The sequence below is a fragment of the Halichondria panicea genome, chromosome 5 (genome assembly GCF_963675165.1).
Source record: "Halichondria panicea chromosome 5, odHalPani1.1, whole genome shotgun sequence".
NCBI classification, from domain to species: domain Eukaryota; kingdom Metazoa; phylum Porifera; class Demospongiae; order Suberitida; family Halichondriidae; genus Halichondria; species Halichondria panicea.
In genome coordinates this window covers 3,720,227-3,740,434 of record NC_087381.1, presented here as the reverse complement: position 1 = coordinate 3,740,434, position 20,208 = coordinate 3,720,227, and the positions used below count along the sequence as shown (strand labels likewise).

Genomic DNA, 20,208 nt, shown 5'->3' with positions numbered 1-20,208 from the left:
GTTTTATAATTCTCATGATAGTCACATGAATTCACAACGTCTGCCAAGTGACGTCACAACCCACATGGTTGTCAATATTGTGTGTTCAAAACAACGCTTCTGTGTGAAGAAAGAGTTGCAAGTTGAACGAGCTGTTACAATTATAAAATAAAAGGTGAGTGAATAGGGTCTATTTTACTAGATTGCTATCTCTAGGCTAGAGATAACAACTAACTTTGTTGAGATAGAGTCTACATGTAGCTCAGCCAATAATTGTTATTGTTATTGTCTCACCACTTTACTCCAACCCATAGTTAGGTTATTATTAAGCTGTACATCCCTGTGCAGATTTCCTGTTTTCACAATGTCGTTTCTGTGGGACTGGTTCTCTGGTGCACTCCAATACCTTGGTGAGGACAGAGGAGTGTGTCAGTATGTATAATGTGTGTAGATGTCTAGTGTGTAGATGTTGCAGAGGCAATGATGATGTGACAGTAGCTCTATTTAATGTCTTGTAGTGCTTCCCTAGCCCCACCTAGATTCCGAAATGATAAGCTCCACCCCATTAAATTCATGTCTATAATTATACGTATTATTGTCATGTACACATAATGTTAATGTTTACGCACATAATTATAATTAGCACCATGCAATATTGATTAATGCAAATAATTATAGTTATTTTGTGTGATAATTATTTATTATACATCATGTGTACATTGTAGGATTGTGGAAAAAGAGTGGTAAGCTTGTGTTTCTTGGTCTGGACAATGCTGGCAAGACAACACTACTCCACATGCTCAGAGATGATAGAATGGGCCAACACAACCCTACACTGTATGCAAGTAAGGGACCAACATGTTTCCTTAGAAGTGCACTCTTTATTGTCATTGTACAACATTCCTAACATGTAAGTCAGGAGTGGAAATTACTGTGTGGGCATATCTGGTTTATACTGTGCACTTCCAAGTCTTTATATCACTATTGGAATGTTTTCCTTCCTATCTGCTTACAGTTATTGAGCATTTTGTGTCCCTACAGCAAAAGAGGAACTATCTATAGGAGGCATTAGTTTCACCACCGTTGACCTAGGTGGTCACATGACTGCCAGACGAGTATGGAAAGACTACTTTCCAGCTGTCGATGCAATTGTGTACATCATTGATGCTTTTGATAGAGACAGATTTTTAGAGTCCAAAGAAGAATTAGATGTAAGTTTATGAGTGTATTGTAATAAATTCATTGTCTACGTGTAACTCTCTAGGCAGTACCTATAGCTACCCTTTGTACTAGTATATGGTTTGCTCGAGTTTCCTATCATAAGAACTCAGATCATATGCACATGCATGTACACCAGCCACCATCGCCAAACCTAGATAAGCATGCATGCTGTATACTTGTACGATATGTAACAACAATAGTTTAGTTAGGTTAGGGTTAGGGTTAGAGTTAGGTAATTATTACCTCCTTGTAGAGCATACTGTCAGATGATCAAGTTGCTGAGTCGCCTGTGCTGGTACTAGGCAACAAGATTGATAGACCAGGAGCTATCTCTGAAGATGATCTAAAACAAGTCTTTGGATTGGTTGGACAGACAACTGGAAAGGTATGTACCATTGAAGTACATGCAGTAATGCATACATACATGTACAGGTATGCTTGTGTGAACCCCAATAATGTGTGACTCGAGAGATTACGTGAATTTTGTTATAGCTGCTATTAATAATGATTTATGCTGTATGTAGACAGTCTTAAATTCTTAATTTTACCAGTCTGCAATACCTTTCCTTGTTGTAGGGAACAGTGTCACGGCAAGACCTTCAGAGAAGACCTGTGGAGGTGTTTATGTGTTCAGTACTCAAAAGACAGGGCTATGGAGAAGGTCAGTAACTATGGAGACAAATACATGATGCATTACATTGCATCATGATTATAATTGTCAGCATTAATTAGTATAGTTGAATTTTTCTTCCACATTAAGCTATCGTTTATATTTCAGGAAATGCACATGTGTTTTTTCTTTCTAATGTACAGCTATTTTTTAATAGCGCTAGCTCACACACTTTCTCTTGCCCTGTACAGGTTTCCGCTGGCTGGCTCAATACTTGTAGGACTAATGTTTTTATTGTATTGTCCCACCATAATTTAGGCATGGCTACATACAAATTGCAGTTGTATTGCTCAATATTTTTTGGAACTGATGTGTTTCGTGTGAGCATAATTGTTATTTATTCCGTTGTGTTGTTCACTGTACATTAATTTGGTAAAGATCTAAGTAGGGTTGCAACTAACTCAAGCTCCTTTTTAGTGTAACTTTTGCATGTGAGTGGCTTCCCCCCATTCATTCCGCTACCAGCATGTGTGTAATAATAATGTAAACTGCCTTTGGTATCGCAAACACCTTTTTTGTATATAAGTTCTAGGAAATATTGATCACAGCCGATAGCGCTTAAATTATGGCAGCACTGTACTTACACAACTACAGTACCATAGTATGGGTTATAAGCTTGATAGTGCACAATGTCATCGTAAACGAAAAATGATTTGCAACTTGATTTTGGTTCATACATAGTTGGTAGCTGGAATCGCTCAACAATGTCGATCATGGCCAGGTTTGGTTTGCAACAGCTTGTCATATTTGACACATCATCATTGTGCTGTGCCAGCAAAAATTAATAAGCCATGCAGGTAATTACAAGTGATGCTAGTATGTCATGTGGTATAGGATGATACATGTGTGTACATTTAGAGTGAACTGATTGAGGGACAGTCACTAATTCCAAGACCTCACTGTTGTAGTGCTGAGTGATCTCGAGATGTCATTCATTGTTGATTGGATCACCTACATGATGGAATATCTAGGTGTGTTGTCTATTCCACTTTCGCGGTTTCGCCTGCTAATACTATAACAGCTGATTGCGGGAGGTACAAACCTAGCAAGAGTTATCTAGTAAGGCTAGCGTTGGTGGAAATGATGGTTACAAGTTAATTTACGGTACTATACCGGCTGGCTTTCTATAATCGCATGTTGTCCTATTATTCACTGTGATTCGTACAGTGATTATAATCGCATATCAGTAATTGCACGTCGTCATTAACGACGTGCAATTACTGCCTTGATGACCGCACACTTAATATTTTGCCCATAATTATAGATAAATTTTTGAGTGCTGTAATTATAGGCCATTCCAAGTGACACTCTGGTTTCTGGGCTATAATTTATACCGCGTGCATCATAATTATTTACTTTTCTTGAATTCTCTCATTATTTCTACTATAATTATGCATGCGCACAATAGTACGTATGGCACAAAATATAGTGTGTTAATGAGTTAATTGGCAAATTCATAGGGTGAAACAATACAATAATGACAAAAGCCTCCCGCCCACATGCAATTAGTGACACTTCCTGCATGACCAGAAACCAGAATCACATGGAGTGGCCTTATAACGAACATAATAGCTACGTTACAAATGAACCTCATTTATCCCAACGCAAGAAAAGGGTTTGATGAGGCAACTTCCTATACCAGACTACTCCCCTTGCATGCACTGACAACACACACATGAATATTTATAGCTGGAATGAAAACGTTAGATTCTAAAGTACGTGAGATTGGATGTGTATGAGACAGCAGCACCTGAAACGTCATGACTGTGCATGCATGTGCATTTACATATAGTCATGTAATTATTACACTCTGTTTTGACTCCAGGATTATGGAGCAAGCCGAAAACGGTTATTCTTCTTGGATTGGACAACTCTGGAAAGAGAGTTTCGTTTCATATTCTAACTTGTCCGGATGCCATGATGAGCCATGATCCAGCTCGTGAGAGAGTCATAATAATACTTACAGTTAATTATTTTATTGTTGGCCTGCATTAATTATTACAGCAATGGAAGAAATAAAAATAGATGGAGTGCGCATAAGATTGCTGTGTCAAGGAGGCTGCAATAGAAGACCGAGACTTTTTTTGCAAGATTACTGTGCTGTTGTGGATGCAGCGGTATTTATGGTGGATGCTGCAGACAAGGAGAGGCTGGAGGAAGCTAAGAAAGAGTTGCATGTAAGTTGATGTCAGTAGATCACATCACAAGTCAACGTTGCTTTTTTCAGGAGTCTGTATCCCTCTACGCACGCTTATTGCCATGAATTGAAAATGCATGGTATCGGTTTGCTCAGAATGTTTATTAGCTGATGGCATACTGACATATTGCACTATATTTCTGTACACTCATATCGATTTATCTGTATAATCTATACAGAATATACTTGCAGACACAAACTTCCCTGTCTTAGTGTTGGGTAACAAAATTGATCTACCTAGAGCAGTGTCTGAAGAAGAACTTAATACTGCCCTCGGAATACCTCTTGACCAGGTTAAACTTATAGCATAATTATGCTTGCTTAATAGTGATTAATCTACGTACAGAAATTGGATATAGAGACTGCAAAAGAAGTTGGACGGGTTAAAGTTTTTATGTGCTCAGCAGTTAAAAGGATAGGATATGGAGAAGGTGATTGCATTCATAAAAGTAATTGTATATAGCGGGTAATTTCAAAATGTGTTACCTTAACCTAAAAAACTTGACTACATGATTATCGTGAGTAAACTATTCATTTGCTGCATTACGTGAACTGTATTGCATGCGTTCCAGTAAACCACACCTAGGTTTTCGTGAGGGAAATTTTCGGCGAGGTCGCTTGACCAACAAAACAACAAATTTTACTCAGACGGCTAAAATTACCCACTATACAGTATTCAAAACTTGTTTACATAATTATGTTGAAACCCATTCAACTTTATGTACTCCTATATTAATTATGTACATGCACTGCAGGCTTCCGATGGTTGATGCAACAGATGCATGCAGTAAGCCAATAACTGGTAACTATTTAGTGCGTACTGATTTTAACCTAACCCGTAGAATTTTTTTATCTGTCTTATATAGTAATGTATGTTCTGCGTAAATAAGTTCAGGAGAGTTCATGTGCTACCATAATATATAATTATAGTGAGCGATCGGCTAGCTATGTTTTGCGTGTAATAATTATTGAGGCTAGTAGTATTTTTTTTAGCTGACTGAAATTTTTGGCGCGGCTTGGTGAATTCTGCGAAAAAAAATGAAAATTACCCGCTTACCTATTATAATTATTATGGTGGAGAAGCCCCAGGGGAATTAATTTCCAGGTACTCATCTTACCTGATGTTGTGGAACTTGAATTAATGAGATTTCTGATGCACACCTAGCTACATGTATAATATTTATACCATGTCGCTATACAGGAGGTCTTTATGTCCTTGGGGATGGATGGTGGTGGCGTTCAGGTACTACAGTCACATCCACCGCCGTGACACCCTAATTATGCACACATCCCATGCAGTGACACTCACAGAAGTGCTGCATCAATGGCTGACTGCATGCATGCGCTATGAGAAGTAACCTTAAACATTATTATTGACTTGCATGGCTTTGCAGACATAAAGATAATAATAAAACTTCAAACTAACTTTTAGGTAGATAAAATCATAAATGCAGATATTTTTTACACTGTAATACATGTATAAAATAGATAACGAAAAGTGATATAAAACACTATAATTCCATTTCCCTCTCCTCTACCACACAGCCTTCGATCTCAAAATGATTTATTAGCTTCTCCCAAGTGGGGTCATGGCTCAGTAGTTCTTTGTTCCCTACAAAAATACAACACTCAATCATATACCAGACAATGGTGTCACCCTTTACTTACCTACAATGACCAGACCATACTGACAACGAGTAATGCCCACGCAAATCTGGTGTCTGTCCGTGATGAAGCCGAGTTTCTCCCTCCTCCATCCAAAGTCAGTCTTCCTACGTTCCCCACTGGCTGTGCGCAAGTTACACAACTCTTGTGAACGAACTGTCGACAGTAGCACTATCCCAAACTCACTACCTGCATAGTTATTAAAAATAATAATTATCAAAACCAGTGTGTGTATTATTTAGATTACCGTTACGACTTGTACCGTTGTATTTATGTTACCTTGACTGTCTGTGATGGTCTTGACGGTCACACCCTTAACGTTCTCTCTTTCGAGGTACTTCTTTATCTCTTCCTTCTGAGCAGAGTAAGGAGTGATAGCTGCTATCTCCTGTGCCTTCACACCAAACTCAGAGATGAGCTTTTGAGCTGTTTCAGCCTAAAATGGGACCGTAAAAGGCCAATCCCATGTGAAAAACAGCACCTTAGTACATTATAGTCATGCATTGTTTAAGCTGATTGCAATGAGTACCATAACGTTGAACACGTTTACATAATTATAGCTACACGTGTAAGAACAGAACCAGAGAATGACGTTCATATGAAAAATGACGGCATATCCGACTATTACTCACAATTGTCTTGGCTTCCTCACTGTTCCTCTTGGACTCAAGGCCGACCTTGGCGGACCCCCTATGTCCGGTGTGATTCTCTCCCTCTGTCCCTACCACATTGCACAGCATCATTGGAGTGTTCTTGCCACTAGGCCAGAAATTGGCCAGACGTCCCAGGATGGGAGAATACTTCACTGCCACAGACGGATCTGTTTGAAGCTCACTATTGTAGAACTCCCTTGACGGAAATTTGCAAAGGACCTCGTGCTGTGCATGTATGTACAACAATAAAGTTACATACAAATTATGTAGAATAAAATTACCATTCTGTACTGTGTCTTGAGCATGTGAGGTTGTGCACCAGCCTTGCAATACCTCTCAAATAATGAGGTTCCCATCCCCATTCTTTTGGCGTCCTTGTTCAGGAGCACGGGCTGTAACTGTTTGTCGTCACCAATCAGCACAACACTCTCTGCTCTTTTAATAGCCACCATGCACTCCGGCTCTGTTGCCATGGCACACTCGTCTATGATGCAATACTGTGGATTTATGCTGCGGTTGATTCGCCCACTACCAGCTTCGTTGCAGGTGCACAGCACGATATCAACATCGTCTTGCAGTACAGCAATGGAGGCTTCCATAACCATTTTTCGGTATTCGGATCTCTTTCGGGAGCTTGGTATTTTGTTACCTTCTTTCAGTTGCTTAAACTCCTTATCATACTCCAAAATGAGTGGATTTTGTTGCCTTATCAAGACATGTAAAGAAAATTTCTTGAATTTTTCCTCGCACTTTCCGTCATCTTTCAGTGGACGGAATATTAGTTGATTGTAATTTGGACCCTGGAAATCATTCCTTTCAATGGCATTGCTGTACACTCGCACAATCTTTAGATCTGAGTCTTGCACTTCTTTAGACGAGATGAGAATGTCTGCAGACACATTGCATACCCAAATAAATTAATGACTAGAATTAAATTGGGGGGACGCTGTAAAAGTGTATTAATTTGTATTTGTGCAGGGGAGCATTAGTATAGTAAGGTGCATGCAGGTGTAGATATTATTTTAGTTTACCGAGTACAACATTGACTGATTGCTGGGAGGGGCCGCAGTACATCACACAGGTACGTTCGCCATCCTTCCTTCTAACCTTTCCGACCTCCTTTACCAGTTTCATAGCCAAAGCATATGCTATGTGTGCTCCAGTCACACTCTTCCCAGTGCCTGTGGGGTTACATGTCAATAGAGGAGTGGAAAAGAGAACATAACTCACCAGGAGGTCCTTGAATCATGACGAACGGGTGACTGCATGCCAGCTCAATGGCATGACGCTGATAGCTGTTCAGATTTTGACTCTGCCCTTTACTGGCTTGTGGGTTTCTTTTCCAAAGAGCAGTGGCCACCCTTGCTACGTTTTTAGGCAAGAGCTTGCTGATGTGTGGAGCTGTGGGGAAATATGTTATGCACAGGACAGGACATGCAAGAAATGCACTTACCATTCTCTCCACACTTAGTTATGCCCAAGGCAGTCATACGAGGTAGAGACTTGCTACATGACCATCGGAGGTTCTTGAGTGAATTGTAGATACGCCTGTAATGTACGTATGTAATTGACATTAGTACTAACTGGAATTTTGGTACTCACCTGAAAGGCAGAGACAGAGGAATCAGTTGAACCTCAAAGGTAAGTTTGCTTAGAGCTTCTTTCATCGTTTTACTGATGTAGTTCGGCCGGTCCCCAACAAATTTGAGGTACACTGTGATTGGTCCTGCCTCTTCGTCATGAGTCGTCGAATGGACCACCATGTGGAGCACTCCCCGCACACCATCACCACCCACACTCTCATAACAACGAACACACAATAAGTCACCGCCTACTATGTTGAAAAAATCGTAGGAAGATGTGGCGAAGCTCTTGTTCAGCTTCATACAAACACAATAATCCTGTGGCTCGTCATTGCGTCCACCCGTTGGCAGTTGGTAGAACACTTGACCTTGCGAGTCAATGACCTCATTTAATGTGGGCCAGATCAGCTTTACATTCGTGATAATGAGTAGCTCTGTATCAGTAAGGCTAGCTGTGGCGGCCTCCGCAAGAATAACTCTCTCCCAGTAATGAAAGTATTGATCAATAGAAGTATGGCCTTGTTTGGGAGGTTTGGTTAGAGATATATCTGTAAAGCATTCGGCTGGGTTGCTGTTGTGCTGGATACAGACTCGTAGGTTTGGCCCCACCTCAAGCAGCTGGACTATCGGAGAGAGTATCTGGGTGTTGCTGTTGAAGCAGCCAGTCCATTGCACTCTTAGCACCTCACAGCTCTGCAGGGGACGGTGCAGCTCGTACACCCACAAGGGGGAGTGGGTGATGTCCGGGAACTTGCCCTGAGACAATTCAGGTGGTTTGGGGAGAAGTTTCTTCACAGCATCAGCGTTAGAGGGTGGGGAGAGGGCGTAACCTTGCAGCTGTCTCCAATTATCAGCTGGCACACTCTGTGTAAATGGTCTGATGGAAGCTTTCACTCTCTTCTCCTCCAAATCAGAGTTTTGGTCTGGTTCAGATCGATCATGCTCAGGTGTGAAAAAGACAATTTCAATGTCTGCTCCAATTTCACTGTGTTCAAGGTAAGGGTTCTTGAGGAAGCTTTTCGGTTTTCCATTTGCAGACGCCATTTTGACTTGCCAGGTGCAAGAGCTTTTTTTTGCTGACTCCTCTTCTTCAGGTTCGGGGCTCGATTCTTTCTGAGAAATCGTCTTGGCATTGAGGTGCTTTAAGTAGACATCACCGACCATCTTCAAGGAAGGATCGCAAAACACTGTGAACAGTTTACCATTTTCAATTTTCTTCACAAAGCACACATACTCCCTACTGGACTGCTGGAGGCTAGACGCCAAGACCAGGTTGCGCCTACCATCCTCGTATTTGTTCATTTCTCTCTCCCTCTCTCTCTGAGCTCCACAAAGACCCTTGATTTCCTCTTCTTTTCCAACGTAAGGATTCTCCTTGTCTTGCAGATTGGCCAACAGCATTCGCTGAACCACCAGGTCAGCATAGCGTCTGATTGGGGAGGTAAAACGAGTATAAAGATCGCATTGGAGACTATTGTGGGAATAATCTGTATCGTCTGTGTCATCTGTTATGCAATAAATGGAAGGAGTGCAAATTTGCCGGTAAAGTGCATGGGCTACAGCCACTTGTGGTTGGAGGTGTTCAAGTTGAACTCGATGCAATGCAGTCCTCACACATCCTTCTCTCAGCGCAACTCCCATTTCTCTGATTGTTTCGTGTAACACTTGCACATTCTGATAGGTTTGTGTTTGTGGCGTATGTTGTTGGAGGTCCAGCGACACAGCCATATGTTGACCATGAGCTGCTACCAACTCATCTAGTTCATCTTGACTAGGTGGTTGCTGGCATCGAAGAACCATAGGATGAAAATCGGACAGCCTGACAGCTACTTCTTGGTTGGCCCAGATCATAAGCTCTTCGACAAGGGTGTGTGCCTCAGGATGCGCTATCTCATCTTCTCTACGAGCTTGAATGTGTGCAGCTGCTCTTTGGCCAAGTCTTTGCTCTCGGAGATGGCAAGCAATAGCCCAGAGTGCTTTGAATGGTCGACACCCCTTTTTGGCAAAAATAAATTTCTGAGCCTGTTCATAAGTTAACTCTTGGGACGAAGTGATCTTGCTTTTTAAAATCTTAATTGAACGGATAATTCCGACAACTTTCTTCTGTTTGATGGAGACACGAGCAATAACTGAGAATGAGTCTCTTGTCTGTTCATGAAGGATGCTAGCAGCAGTGACGATTTGTTCTGGCAGCATGTGACTTACACAATTATCAGAGGAGCTGTACACGGAGCATCCTCTCTCTCTTGCAATACAATCACACTTGGAGTCTTTGGGGACAAACTTTTGCACGTCTGTTATGTGCACACCAAACTCGTACTCGTGACATCCGTCTAAACCAGATAGCAGCACACAGGAGAGAGCATCGTCATGGTCTGTAGAGCCCTCAGGGTCGATGGTTATCACATCCTTGAAGGGCCGAATGTCAGGTTGGCTGCAATCTGGTGGATTATTAAAATCAGTGCAGCTATTTTGCATCGGGATATGGTTTGTCACTTTAAGAAGTAGGTCCCCTGAGTAGATAGAGGTTCCGCAGGGAAGGGCACCAACAGTGATGCCAAGAGGATGGGAAAATTGCTGTCTCCATTGAAGAACCTTGACCACAAACACCATCTTTCGAGCTTGGTCTTTGGGAATGAAGTTACTGACTTTCACCCGATCGTTAAGACTGCTCGGCTCAAAGCATATCACACCATCTCGCTCAAATTTGGTCAGTGAAGGTAGGTTGATAAGAATAGGACATCGCTTGTCTAAAGGCATAAACTCAATCATATTCAGTGGATTGACACGACAAACAATTGGTTTTCCAAAGTGGGCCTCATTAAATTTCTGCTCAAATTCCTCGTTCATAACAATCTCATTTGTTCTCGTGTCCACTGGCACCTTATCACCATCAAAAAAGCATCGTCTCTCTCGCATTGAGGTCACTTTAATCTCTGGGCCACCGTGAGGTTTGACCACCCCCTTGTGGTGGGTGTTTAACTTGAGCTCGCCCAATACAATGTGGTCAGACTCCGGTTCTTCTTCCATTTGCCACACCTTTTCTCCCCTCCGAGGGTCCTGAACCAACTTTAAACCAGAGAAATATTCCCCACGCTTGTTCAGTAGCTTGATGTAGTTCGTAAGGAGGACGTCAGCTCCTTCTTCATTCTTTTGCTCGTAGAGGTCTTGAAACAATTCAGTAGGAAGAACCCTCTCTGTAAGTGTACTGATCATCTTTGGGAGTTCTGCTCTAGGCGTGTTTATGCCCTGGGGCAGATAGAAGGATTGACAGGTAATGCATCGTTGAATCAGCTCAGACCAACAGTTAATGGGAAAGTATGTGCCCATCTTGATGAGGAGGAACGGGTTACCCACGGCAACTATCAGTGACCGAGATCTCGTTATGACTGTATTGAAGACATATTCGTTGCAAATGCTCCGCACAACATTGACTGGTTTGCCTTCGTTGTCAATGGGTTCGTGGGTACTCAAGAACACAGCATCGAACTCACTACCTGTAAAACAAGAAATACATTATTATTAAGCAGTGTTTACTACATGTATCTGCTTTCGAAGAGAACAATCTACATGTTTTGTAGTGTACTGTGGAGTGATGTTGTGATAATCACCTTGAATCGTGTAGGTGTAAGTGACCTCCACATGAAATGGTAGGTCCCTCGATCTCAATTTCCGACGTAATTCTTCCGCCTACCAATGTAATAAATTAATAAACAATTTGTTCGTATTCAGAGCTAGCCAATACTTACCTGGCGAGCAGTGCCAGCCAATATAGCAATGTGAGGGTGGTGTTCTGACTCTGTTAGTGGCCACGCCTCAATAAACTCAGCCACCTTGTCAACAAGCAGCTCTGCTTCTTTTCTGTTGGACGTCTCAGACACTTTCAATCTATCTTGCTGAACAGAAGAGCAGTGGAAGACTATAGGGTAGGGGGCTAAGGGGTGTGTCTTGCTGGTGCTGCGGCTCAGCAGTGTACACTCGTAGAATAAACTGGAGGCTAGCAAAAGTATGGAAGGATGACAGCGGTAGTTGGTGAGGAGAGAATGGCGATGGAAATTAAGTTGCTTCATGTCTTTGTATTCATTTTGATAGAGATCCAGCAACCGCTCCAACATCGATACCCCGAGGCCATTCTCTCTGGCAAGGTCACAGTACACTGAAACAGCTGGACCAACCTGGAGGAGGAAATAAGTAGTTGGATATAGCTACATGTAATTACACAGCAGCCAAGCTGTGAGATTGACCAATATTAACTAAAGGCCTACAGTTATACAAGCTTTTGCTTTTGTCAAACTGATGACTTTGGAAATGTGATACGAAGCACACACCCAAGAACCGAGTAGAGTATTTGCAATGTGTTGTATCTGACCTGTTTGTTGTCACCAGCAATGATGATATGAGTGTCTGGTTGTGCCATGAGCAAAGCTCCCAGTGCCTCCGGCTCCCGGGACTGTGCACCCTCGTCAATGATAATATGGGAGAAGTGCAGTTGATCACCTCTGTCTTTTTCCTTGAGTCTTAGAGCTGTCATAAAGGTGGTTATTATGACACCCTTCGATACTAACTGCGATACATTAGTGTCGCGAATGGAGAAGCAAAGTTGTTGAGGTAGACTTCTAGTTTTATCGTCAGGGTATAAGCGAGCAATTAACGCAGGTCCAATGAATTTCTGAGAGTTCAGAAGACTGCAGATGTGATCAGCGCCTTTGTTTTGGTGGGTACAAATGAGTATTCGATTTGTTTGCGATGTTTTCAGAAGCTTTGTGATGGCCGTAACCAAGAGGTGTGTCTTGCCGGTGCCAAAGGGGCCCATTAATAGAAATGGAGAGCCTGGCCTGCAAAGAAGCATCTTTTTAAGAGCCATTTCTTGGTACTCATTGTCAATCTTGAGTGCTATCCTCTTGTTCACAGCTTCCCATTGTAGGGGACGATAGCGTGGCAATTTTGCATTTACCAAGTTATCAATTAGTCCAGGATGAGCATAAGAGATGGCAAGATGGAGTCTCCAAAAGTACCAGTGATTGTACTCAAAGTGTACGTAAGCTTTGAAAGAATCCTTTGGTGAAGTGCACTGATGGAGTCGTACTAAGAGACCACCATCTCGTCTCCTGTCATACGTTCCGTTTAATAGCGTCACTCCTGTTCTGATCTGCACCGTACAAGGGGGCGTGTTTTGAGCCACATAATCCATCGCTGAGTTCTCCATCCCTTTGATCAGCACTTGATCTGCGTATTCACGACTGACCATCAGCTCATCATCACAACTGCAACGTGTTATGAATATAATTACCACTGTCAGATTACTAGGAATGACTTACTCAGTAACCATTTTCCGAGCATGCTCTAGATTATCCAGATAGACTAGTTTGTGGAACTTCCCTCTGTAGTTATCCCATGAAAGTGGGTCAGTGACCCCCCTTAGTACTGTCTGCTGATCCGGGTACAAATATTTGCTGCACATATCCCTAAAGCTCACATGACCTAACTACAAACATAGATTCACGATTACATGATGAGCTGATTAATGAACGCAGTACCATTTTGTGTTGTAGGGCACTACACATTCTCTCAGTGTCCACTCTCCACTTCCAATAGGCCAGCTCCTCTGGGCTGTGGGGGTCTAGACATGACACGTGCTTGCAGTCGGGATGTGACCTCAGCTGTGCGGGAATCGTCATTGCCATGGAGGATGGTTTACGAATTTTCACCAGACACTTTCCATCGGAGCTAATAACAGCGGTAACCTTGGGTTTGTTACAATGTTTCTTGCAAGGCATCCAAGCCATCCAGACAGCTTGGGGGGTTGCATTGAAACAAGCTGAGCAAATTTGTGAAGGGGATCGAGCAGACACTTGGCAACCTTTCCCACCACAAGCTGTAACACAGGAAATGATACATGAAGACAACGCAATCACAACCACTTACTTACTCACCTAGCATACTTTTTATGGCATTCCATTTGTCCAGCTCAAGAGCAGAGTGTGCAAACGTACAACTGCTTCTAGAGCAATGTCCAGCCCTTTTGCACATGTGAAACTGGCCCTGGATTGTACTTGGAGGAGGTCTCACCCTCACTAACTCCATGTTCTCGTCGTCAATGACCACATGGATGCTTTTTTTCCAATGGTGGTTACCGAAACAGCCATACTTGACCAGCCAAATGGCGTGAGGGTTCCGTTTTAGGCAATCCTCACAAACTTTGTGCTCCCAGGGCAACAAGAGATCCATTCAACACAAAGATTGTCCCCTAAACAAACTTGTGGTTAGACATACACACAGTGAAGAGTAAATTTATAAGTGGTGTACAATTACTTCAATTTTGGGATATTACCTGTAGTAGAAGGGTATCTTATCTGTAATGAACCTCTGCACAATTCTAGTTCAGGGAACTAACTACTAGCAACTACGGCTGTGTTTATGCTTTATAGGAAGGTCTAAAAATAGGCTCAGTTTCTAATATTAGGAATTACTTCATAAAATCACACACTACAAAACCAGTCCCTGGGTATTCACCCGAAGGTTCAAGGAATTCAAGGTAACCTTATATTATTATGTGCAGTACACAATAATCACACTCTTACTTTTGTACTTGTACTCGTGGTATTCCGGGAGCCAAGGTGCCATATTTTGAGATACCATTCTCAGAATGATGAGCTGTCCTGCAGTACATGGAGCACATGTGAGCAGGTCATGCATACAATAGTCAATACAATAGACGAATACACTGTGCATGTATGGAATCCTGGAAATCATGAATGAGTTCATCTAGTGTTGGCTGAACCTGATTGCATGGCATGACGTACGTGATGGGACAAAGATCCTCACCACTCGACTAGCCAGCTGCTCCTCAGGACTCACTCATGTGCTGTAGCTCACCTTACAGTACATGTAGAGTCTACACATATAAAAGAGGTAGGTGGGAGAGGATATCCACGACCAATTTGGAAGGCTCATGAGGCTCTTGCAGCATAGATTATATATATTCTCACAAAATTGTTGAGCTTTAATTTGCTTGTATATTTTAACCTCTATGGTTTGCAGATCCTCCCCTTTTACTCATAATTAGATGGGCTGCTCCAGCTCTAGAAAAGAAAAGAAGAGACCAGCCTAGCTCCTGTAAGTTAGTACAGATGAAAAGTACACTATTGTAGATGCTGCTCAAAAATCAGAACTTAAATATAAACTAGACTAGCCCAGATTTTCTGAGGTACACATCTTCAGACAGCCATTTTACAGCCATTTTATATTAATGATGCAATATGGTGTAACAGGTGGTGGTCCAATGGAAGCGCCAATAGTTGAACTTTCAGTACCTTCACTCAAATAGATCGTATCGCTTTTACTTTAGAAGATATGCCGAAAAATGTGTACCCCCCCCAAAAAAATGTACTCCTCTCTTTGGTTGTTGCACTGTACATGTAAATGTTATCAGTAGCCCTAGATCTAGTCCATCTCAGAGTCCACCTGCTTCAAATCAAAACTATAATTATAGTAGAGTAAGTAACCTATCTTCGCCAGACACCTATAATCGGCGGCTATTGCACGAAGCACAAGACAATTTTGCACAAAACTAACTACATGGATCTACAGATGGGTAAGAAAGTAACAGCTCCCCAAAATTTGGAAAGAATAACTTGCTTGCGGAGGGAATGGTGGTCATGACAAATGAGCTGCCGAATGTATCGATAATCGTCAGTGAGACATTTATCTCCGTCTTTGCACGCTTACCAAGCACTGAAACTACCAACACTAAACAATGCTTCTTGGCACAACTCTAACTAGTGAGCACTACTTGCAGGCAAAGCAGCGTTAGCTGCAGATCGAGCCCCACCCAGCTAGGCATGACGAAAATTTTGCAAAAAATAGTGCTGATTCAGCAATAATTGTGCACATATCTTCAGGGCGGCCTGAAATCGAGGTAATCCCAGTTTAATTTGCCACAATTATTGCTGAATGTGCACAATTATTGCTGAATCAGCATTATTTTTTTGCAAAATTTTCGTCATGCCTAGCTGGGTGGGGCTCGATCTGCAGCTAACGCTGCTTTGCCTGCAAGTAGTGCTCACTAGTTAGAGTTGTGCCAAGAAGTATTGTTTAGTGTTGGTAGTTTCAGTGCTTGGTAAGCGTGCAAAGACGGAGATAAATGTCTCACTGACGATTATCAATGCATTCGGCAGCTCATTTCTCATGACCACCATTCCCTCCGCAAGCAAGTTATTCTTTCCAAATTTTGGGGAGCTGTTACTTTCTTACCCATCTGTAGATCCATGTAGTTAGTTTTGTGCAAAATTGTCTTGTGCTTCGTGCAATAGCCGCCGATTATAGGTGTCTGGCGAAGATAGGTTACTTACTCTATAACAGTTCTGAAGTCTATTTGCGTTGAGTTCGACCCCGGAAGTTATGTGGTAAATTATGGCTTCATTTATGCAGTTATAATTATGCCCGGGACTTCTACATGGAAAATGCTAACTTTTAGCTGGTTGGAGTTTACCAGCTCTACAGCATACAGATAGAAGCTAGCTTTTTAATAAGGAATCCAATGGCATATGAAACTCTGAAGTTATGGCAACTTTATGAAATCAAATTGAACACAAAATTAATCGACTTTAGTCCATTTAATACTATGGTTCAGTTTTGTGGTTTAGCATGATAAGTACTATAAATTATCTACTATCTACTTACTCCTATTTAGGATAGTAAGATCTTTAGCGAATCGTTTGATTTGTTATAGGCTTCAACAGGTTATAGTATTCGTTGCCTGAAAGCTGCCTGGTGTACATGTATGATTATGGTGGGCAGGTGACCTTTGCCTGCAACTGTTGTAAGCAACAAATTGCCAAAATATTAGCTTTTACTCACACTTGTCTAAAACCCAGGGTGGCTTAATATATGGGGGCAAGGATGGCCTACACCATGCATGCACCCATTAAACTTGCCCCCAGATAATTTTATGTTCCTACACCTATGTCCAGAATTCAGTGTGTATATTTAGCCGATTTTATGACAGATCGACATACCCCAGTAGGCAACTTGAAACCAACAAGTATAGTATATGTTTGCATGAATATAATGCTGTATGAAAAGTGATGACGACTAGCTAGTGTGCTACAAGCAATGAATGTTACACTTCTAGTAGTCTAAGTCTAGATTTGATAATAAATAATTGTTTAGCACGCTTTATAATTATTCTTTACTAGCTAGACTACATTGTACTATAATGACTTTGTAGCTTAATTGTTACTATAAAAATTATGTCTGTTTTCCCCCGGAATTCTTGTGGAAATGCTTAAAGTTATAACACAGTACTATAAAGCTTCAGTGAGAACATACACTAGATTAAAATGGCTTAATAAAAATTACTTATAAAAGAAAAGAGGCTTAACTTTCGCATTGTAAATGTTTTTTCCGGACTAGTGTATAATTATAAACTGTGTTTGTAAACAAGCTGTCAAGGCGGAAAATTTAAAAACTTTTTAGCTGTCAAAGAAAACTGTATTATTAAAGTGACGAGGACTTGTGTGCTATAGACAAGCAATATTACCAATAATTATTCGATATTCTTGCCCTAAATGTATAGGGTGTATAATAGCTGTGATTTCCTGTTATGTTTAGCATGCATGCACCCTTATACATCTATGTTGACAACTAGTCCATGCAGCTAGAGTATAATTATAGAGACTATAATCACTTAGGCACTACTCTTTTCTTGGTAGCTGTTTTACTCTGGAATTGCTGTGGAAAAGGCTTAATCATTAAGTGAGTTTGACTCAACACAAGAAAATAATTAGATTTGCTTAGTCTATCGAAATAATAGCTTCTAATGGAAGATTACAGCTGCACGAACAATTCTGCTTATGCCATGGACACTTACGAGACACCAGGACCAAGAGGTCAAAACCCTGAACAAAAAAACACCTTGAAAGCTGCTAAGTCTGTGAAAACGTCTAACTTTTGCTACTCCGGATCCCTTATAATAGCATTTCTCTCATTTTGCTTTGCTGTATTAGCTTTGATTGGGGCTGCCATAGCTATAACCTTTACACAGATTGAGCTCAAAACTGTTTCAAATGATGCCGATAAGGAGACCAACGACTCACTTCAAAGGCAACTAAATGCCTCGAATATGGAATTACAACAACTTCGACTTCAGGTCAACAATATTCAAAGCTTTCTAGCTGCTCCTAAGTCATGTCAAGATGCTCAACTTCGTGACAGTCCATCAGGATTTTACGCTATTAAAAGCTCATTTGAAACCGAAGTGCACGTCTACTGTGATATGGATCGAACTAGCTGTAGCTGCAATGCTGCAAAAAGATGGATGAGGGTGGCCAACCTCGACATGACTGATCCCAACCAAACCTGTCCAAATGAATTCAAGTTGGTAGATAGGACACAACCACCTCTACGCTTATGTGGTAGACCAGGACCAGCAGGATGTTGTCCACTATGTACCTGACTTAGGGGTAGAGTACTCACATGTGTGTGGTCGAATTATTGGTTATCAGAGTGGGTCAACAGATGGTTTCTTTGAGTATTACCCCGTTTGCTCACAATTGACTCCCCATATGTGGACGGTGTTTACACATGTACAGTCCCCACGACAGCATATCTGGACTTTTGCAGGAGCTCTTGATGAGACCAGAAGTAACACACAAGTGTGCCCCTGTACTCGGCCTGACATGGCCTACACTGGATTCATACCTCCATTTATTGGCCAAGACTCTTTCTGTGCTACAGCAAGTCGTCAATTGCGACAATTTATTTTCTATCCTGATGATCTACTTTGGGATGGTCAGGGGTGTGGGAGTACCAGTACTTGCTGTGAATTCAACAATCCGCCATGGTTTTGTACAACTTTCTTAACCAACCACTGACGATATTGAGTTAAGGCTTTGTGGAAACGAAGGAATTGGTAACGAAGATGCACCTATAGAACTTGTTGAAATTTATGTTTGATAAACTGGCAACAAACATTACACCTGTTATTAGGTTCATAAAATGGCACCAAACAAAACGATGCAGCTGATTTTATAAGTAGTTACTGTAAATAACAATTTGTGTGAATGCTGCATTGCATATAGATCTAACATAGACATTTAACCGTTCGCTCCTTCTTTTTTTTTTTATATGCACAATAATCGCTATGTTAATCAAAACGTTGTCTACCTGAGAAACAAACAATGCAGTACATAATTATAGCATTATTGGTTTGGCTAGCTACGGAGTGCAAGTATAAAATCGGTGCAGGTGGTTTTTGAAAATGAGCAGAGTCTGTGCTGAGGCAATTTTTCATACATGCATGGGGACTGCGTTATTTTTTCACATAATTATGTATGTGTGGGAGTTGGAGTGGATGTATGAGGTATTAGGCATGACACCCCTATCAAATTCGAATAACTATTTAGATCTATGTTTAATTAATCATAAAACACAATGTACAATGCAAGGTAGTTTTAATAATTATGTTTGACAAAACACATTCAATGTACTACCGTATAGCGCGAAATTTTCTAGGGGCTTAATTTTCGCGGATTTCGTGGTTAGCAATCTTACACGAAAATTAACTTGAGTCCACGAAAATTGTTCTTTAATTATGCTATAACGTGCAAAGATTTAAAGGCGTGGCTTCCGGTTAAGCAGTCATTCCGCGAACATTGTGCAACGAAATGCTTTTAGAGGCCAATCCACGAAAAATAAGTGCCTCCAAAATTTCGCGCTATACAGTATATATTTATTGCGTGTAGATAATAATTATACAATACGTTTCACTTATAACACATACACACAGGCACACTGAATATCATTATACTGTGTCATCTCAGTATACGTTGATGGGGATCTGGAACCCTATTTCTTGTAACCTGGCAGGCTTACAAGCAGGCCGCCATAATTATCATGAAGGTGATAAGATTTTTTCTCATGACTAGCCTTGATTCTAAAACATAATTATGATGTAGGCATTTAGCTCTCTGATGCAACCGTGGTATATATAATGTGATACCAATAGTTTGTGCATTAATTATTAATTTTGGAAAACAACAAACAGTCTTGAACACCTATTAACTTAGTGATTAACTGTTCATAAATCATTTTGCATAGTCAAAATTGTAGGTAACACAATAAAGCTAAGACAATAATTATAGTTAATTATAGTTATAGCTAATGTGTGTAATTGTGTCGTTCTTACCGTGTCCGTTCTATGTTGTCTTTGTGTTTACATAGCATTGTTTAAAATACTTG

The 20,208-nt window shown here is 41.1% G+C and overlaps 3 protein-coding genes and 1 long non-coding RNA gene across 5 annotated transcripts; 3 read left to right on the top strand and 1 right to left on the bottom strand.

Annotated features, from left to right (window-relative positions):
- Nucleotides 1-2,218, top strand: LOC135336063 (GTP-binding protein SAR1b-like). The gene is made up of 7 exons (XM_064531838.1): nt 1-154; nt 328-389; nt 705-824; nt 1,021-1,190; nt 1,454-1,585; nt 1,777-1,861; nt 2,062-2,218. The coding sequence occupies exons 2-7, from the start codon at nt 344-346 to the stop codon at nt 2,088-2,090; spliced, it is 582 nt and encodes a 193-aa protein (XP_064387908.1). The 5' UTR covers nt 1-154; nt 328-343; the 3' UTR covers nt 2,091-2,218.
- Nucleotides 2,219-2,673: 455 nt separating this feature from the next.
- LOC135336065 (uncharacterized) lies at nt 2,674-4,973 on the top strand. Its single transcript, XM_064531841.1, has 6 exons — nt 2,674-2,841; nt 3,696-3,809; nt 3,875-4,047; nt 4,247-4,360; nt 4,414-4,498; nt 4,823-4,973. Exons 1-6 carry the CDS (start codon nt 2,796-2,798, stop codon nt 4,864-4,866), a joined length of 576 nt encoding a protein of 191 aa, XP_064387911.1. The 5' UTR covers nt 2,674-2,795; the 3' UTR covers nt 4,867-4,973.
- Nucleotides 4,974-5,425: 452 nt separating this feature from the next.
- LOC135335852 (uncharacterized) lies at nt 5,426-14,196 on the bottom strand. Its single transcript, XM_064531445.1, has 15 exons — nt 13,902-14,196; nt 13,506-13,843; nt 13,287-13,453; nt 12,338-13,232; nt 11,718-12,143; nt 11,580-11,658; nt 7,988-11,465; nt 7,839-7,933; nt 7,616-7,786; nt 7,417-7,566; nt 6,667-7,274; nt 6,365-6,610; nt 6,012-6,168; nt 5,736-5,921; nt 5,426-5,679 (listed from the first exon to the last, which is right to left on the bottom strand). Exons 1-15 carry the CDS (start codon nt 14,194-14,196, stop codon nt 5,579-5,581), a joined length of 7,392 nt encoding a protein of 2,463 aa, XP_064387515.1. The 3' UTR covers nt 5,426-5,578.
- A 300-nt stretch (nt 14,197-14,496) lies between these two features.
- LOC135336131 (uncharacterized) lies at nt 14,497-20,204 on the top strand. Of its 2 annotated transcripts, none has more exons than XR_010394741.1 (3): nt 14,497-14,647; nt 14,738-15,084; nt 19,757-20,204. It is a non-coding gene; the product is annotated as an uncharacterized LOC135336131 (long non-coding RNA). The 2 variants fall into 2 exon arrangements; XR_010394740.1 differs by lacking the exon at nt 14,497-14,647 and having other exon boundaries at nt 14,738-14,880; nt 15,010-15,084.
- The last annotated feature ends 4 nt before the right edge of the window (nt 20,205-20,208 follow it).

What these genes read in the sequence shown, in the direction of transcription:
- LOC135336063 (XM_064531838.1), top strand. Translation starts at nt 344, where the DNA reads ATGTCGTTTCTGTGGGACTGGTTCTCTGGTGCACTCCAATACCTTG. An exon ending in CAACCCTACACTGTATGCAA is followed by an intron (nt 825 to 1,020) that starts GTAAGGGACCAA and finishes GTGTCCCTACAG; the next exon opens with CAAAAGAGGAACTATCTATA. An exon ending in AAGACAGGGCTATGGAGAAG is followed by an intron (nt 1,862 to 2,061) that starts GTCAGTAACTAT and finishes TGCCCTGTACAG; the next exon opens with GTTTCCGCTGGCTGGCTCAA.
- LOC135336065 (XM_064531841.1), top strand. Translation starts at nt 2,796, where the DNA reads ATGTCATTCATTGTTGATTGGATCACCTACATGATGGAATATCTAG. An exon ending in TCGGAATACCTCTTGACCAG is followed by an intron (nt 4,361 to 4,413) that starts GTTAAACTTATA and finishes ATCTACGTACAG; the next exon opens with AAATTGGATATAGAGACTGC. An exon ending in AAGGATAGGATATGGAGAAG is followed by an intron (nt 4,499 to 4,822) that starts GTGATTGCATTC and finishes CATGCACTGCAG; the next exon opens with GCTTCCGATGGTTGATGCAA.
- LOC135335852 (XM_064531445.1), bottom strand. Translation starts at nt 14,196, where the DNA reads ATGGATCTCTTGTTGCCCTGGGAGCACAAAGTTTGTGAGGATTGCCTA. An exon ending in CATGATTCAAGGACCTCCTG is followed by an intron (nt 7,567 to 7,615) that starts GTGAGTTATGTT and finishes GTAACCCCACAG; the next exon opens with GCACTGGGAAGAGTGTGACT. An exon ending in ATCAGTCAATGTTGTACTCG is followed by an intron (nt 7,275 to 7,416) that starts GTAAACTAAAAT and finishes ATGTGTCTGCAG; the next exon opens with ACATTCTCATCTCGTCTAAA.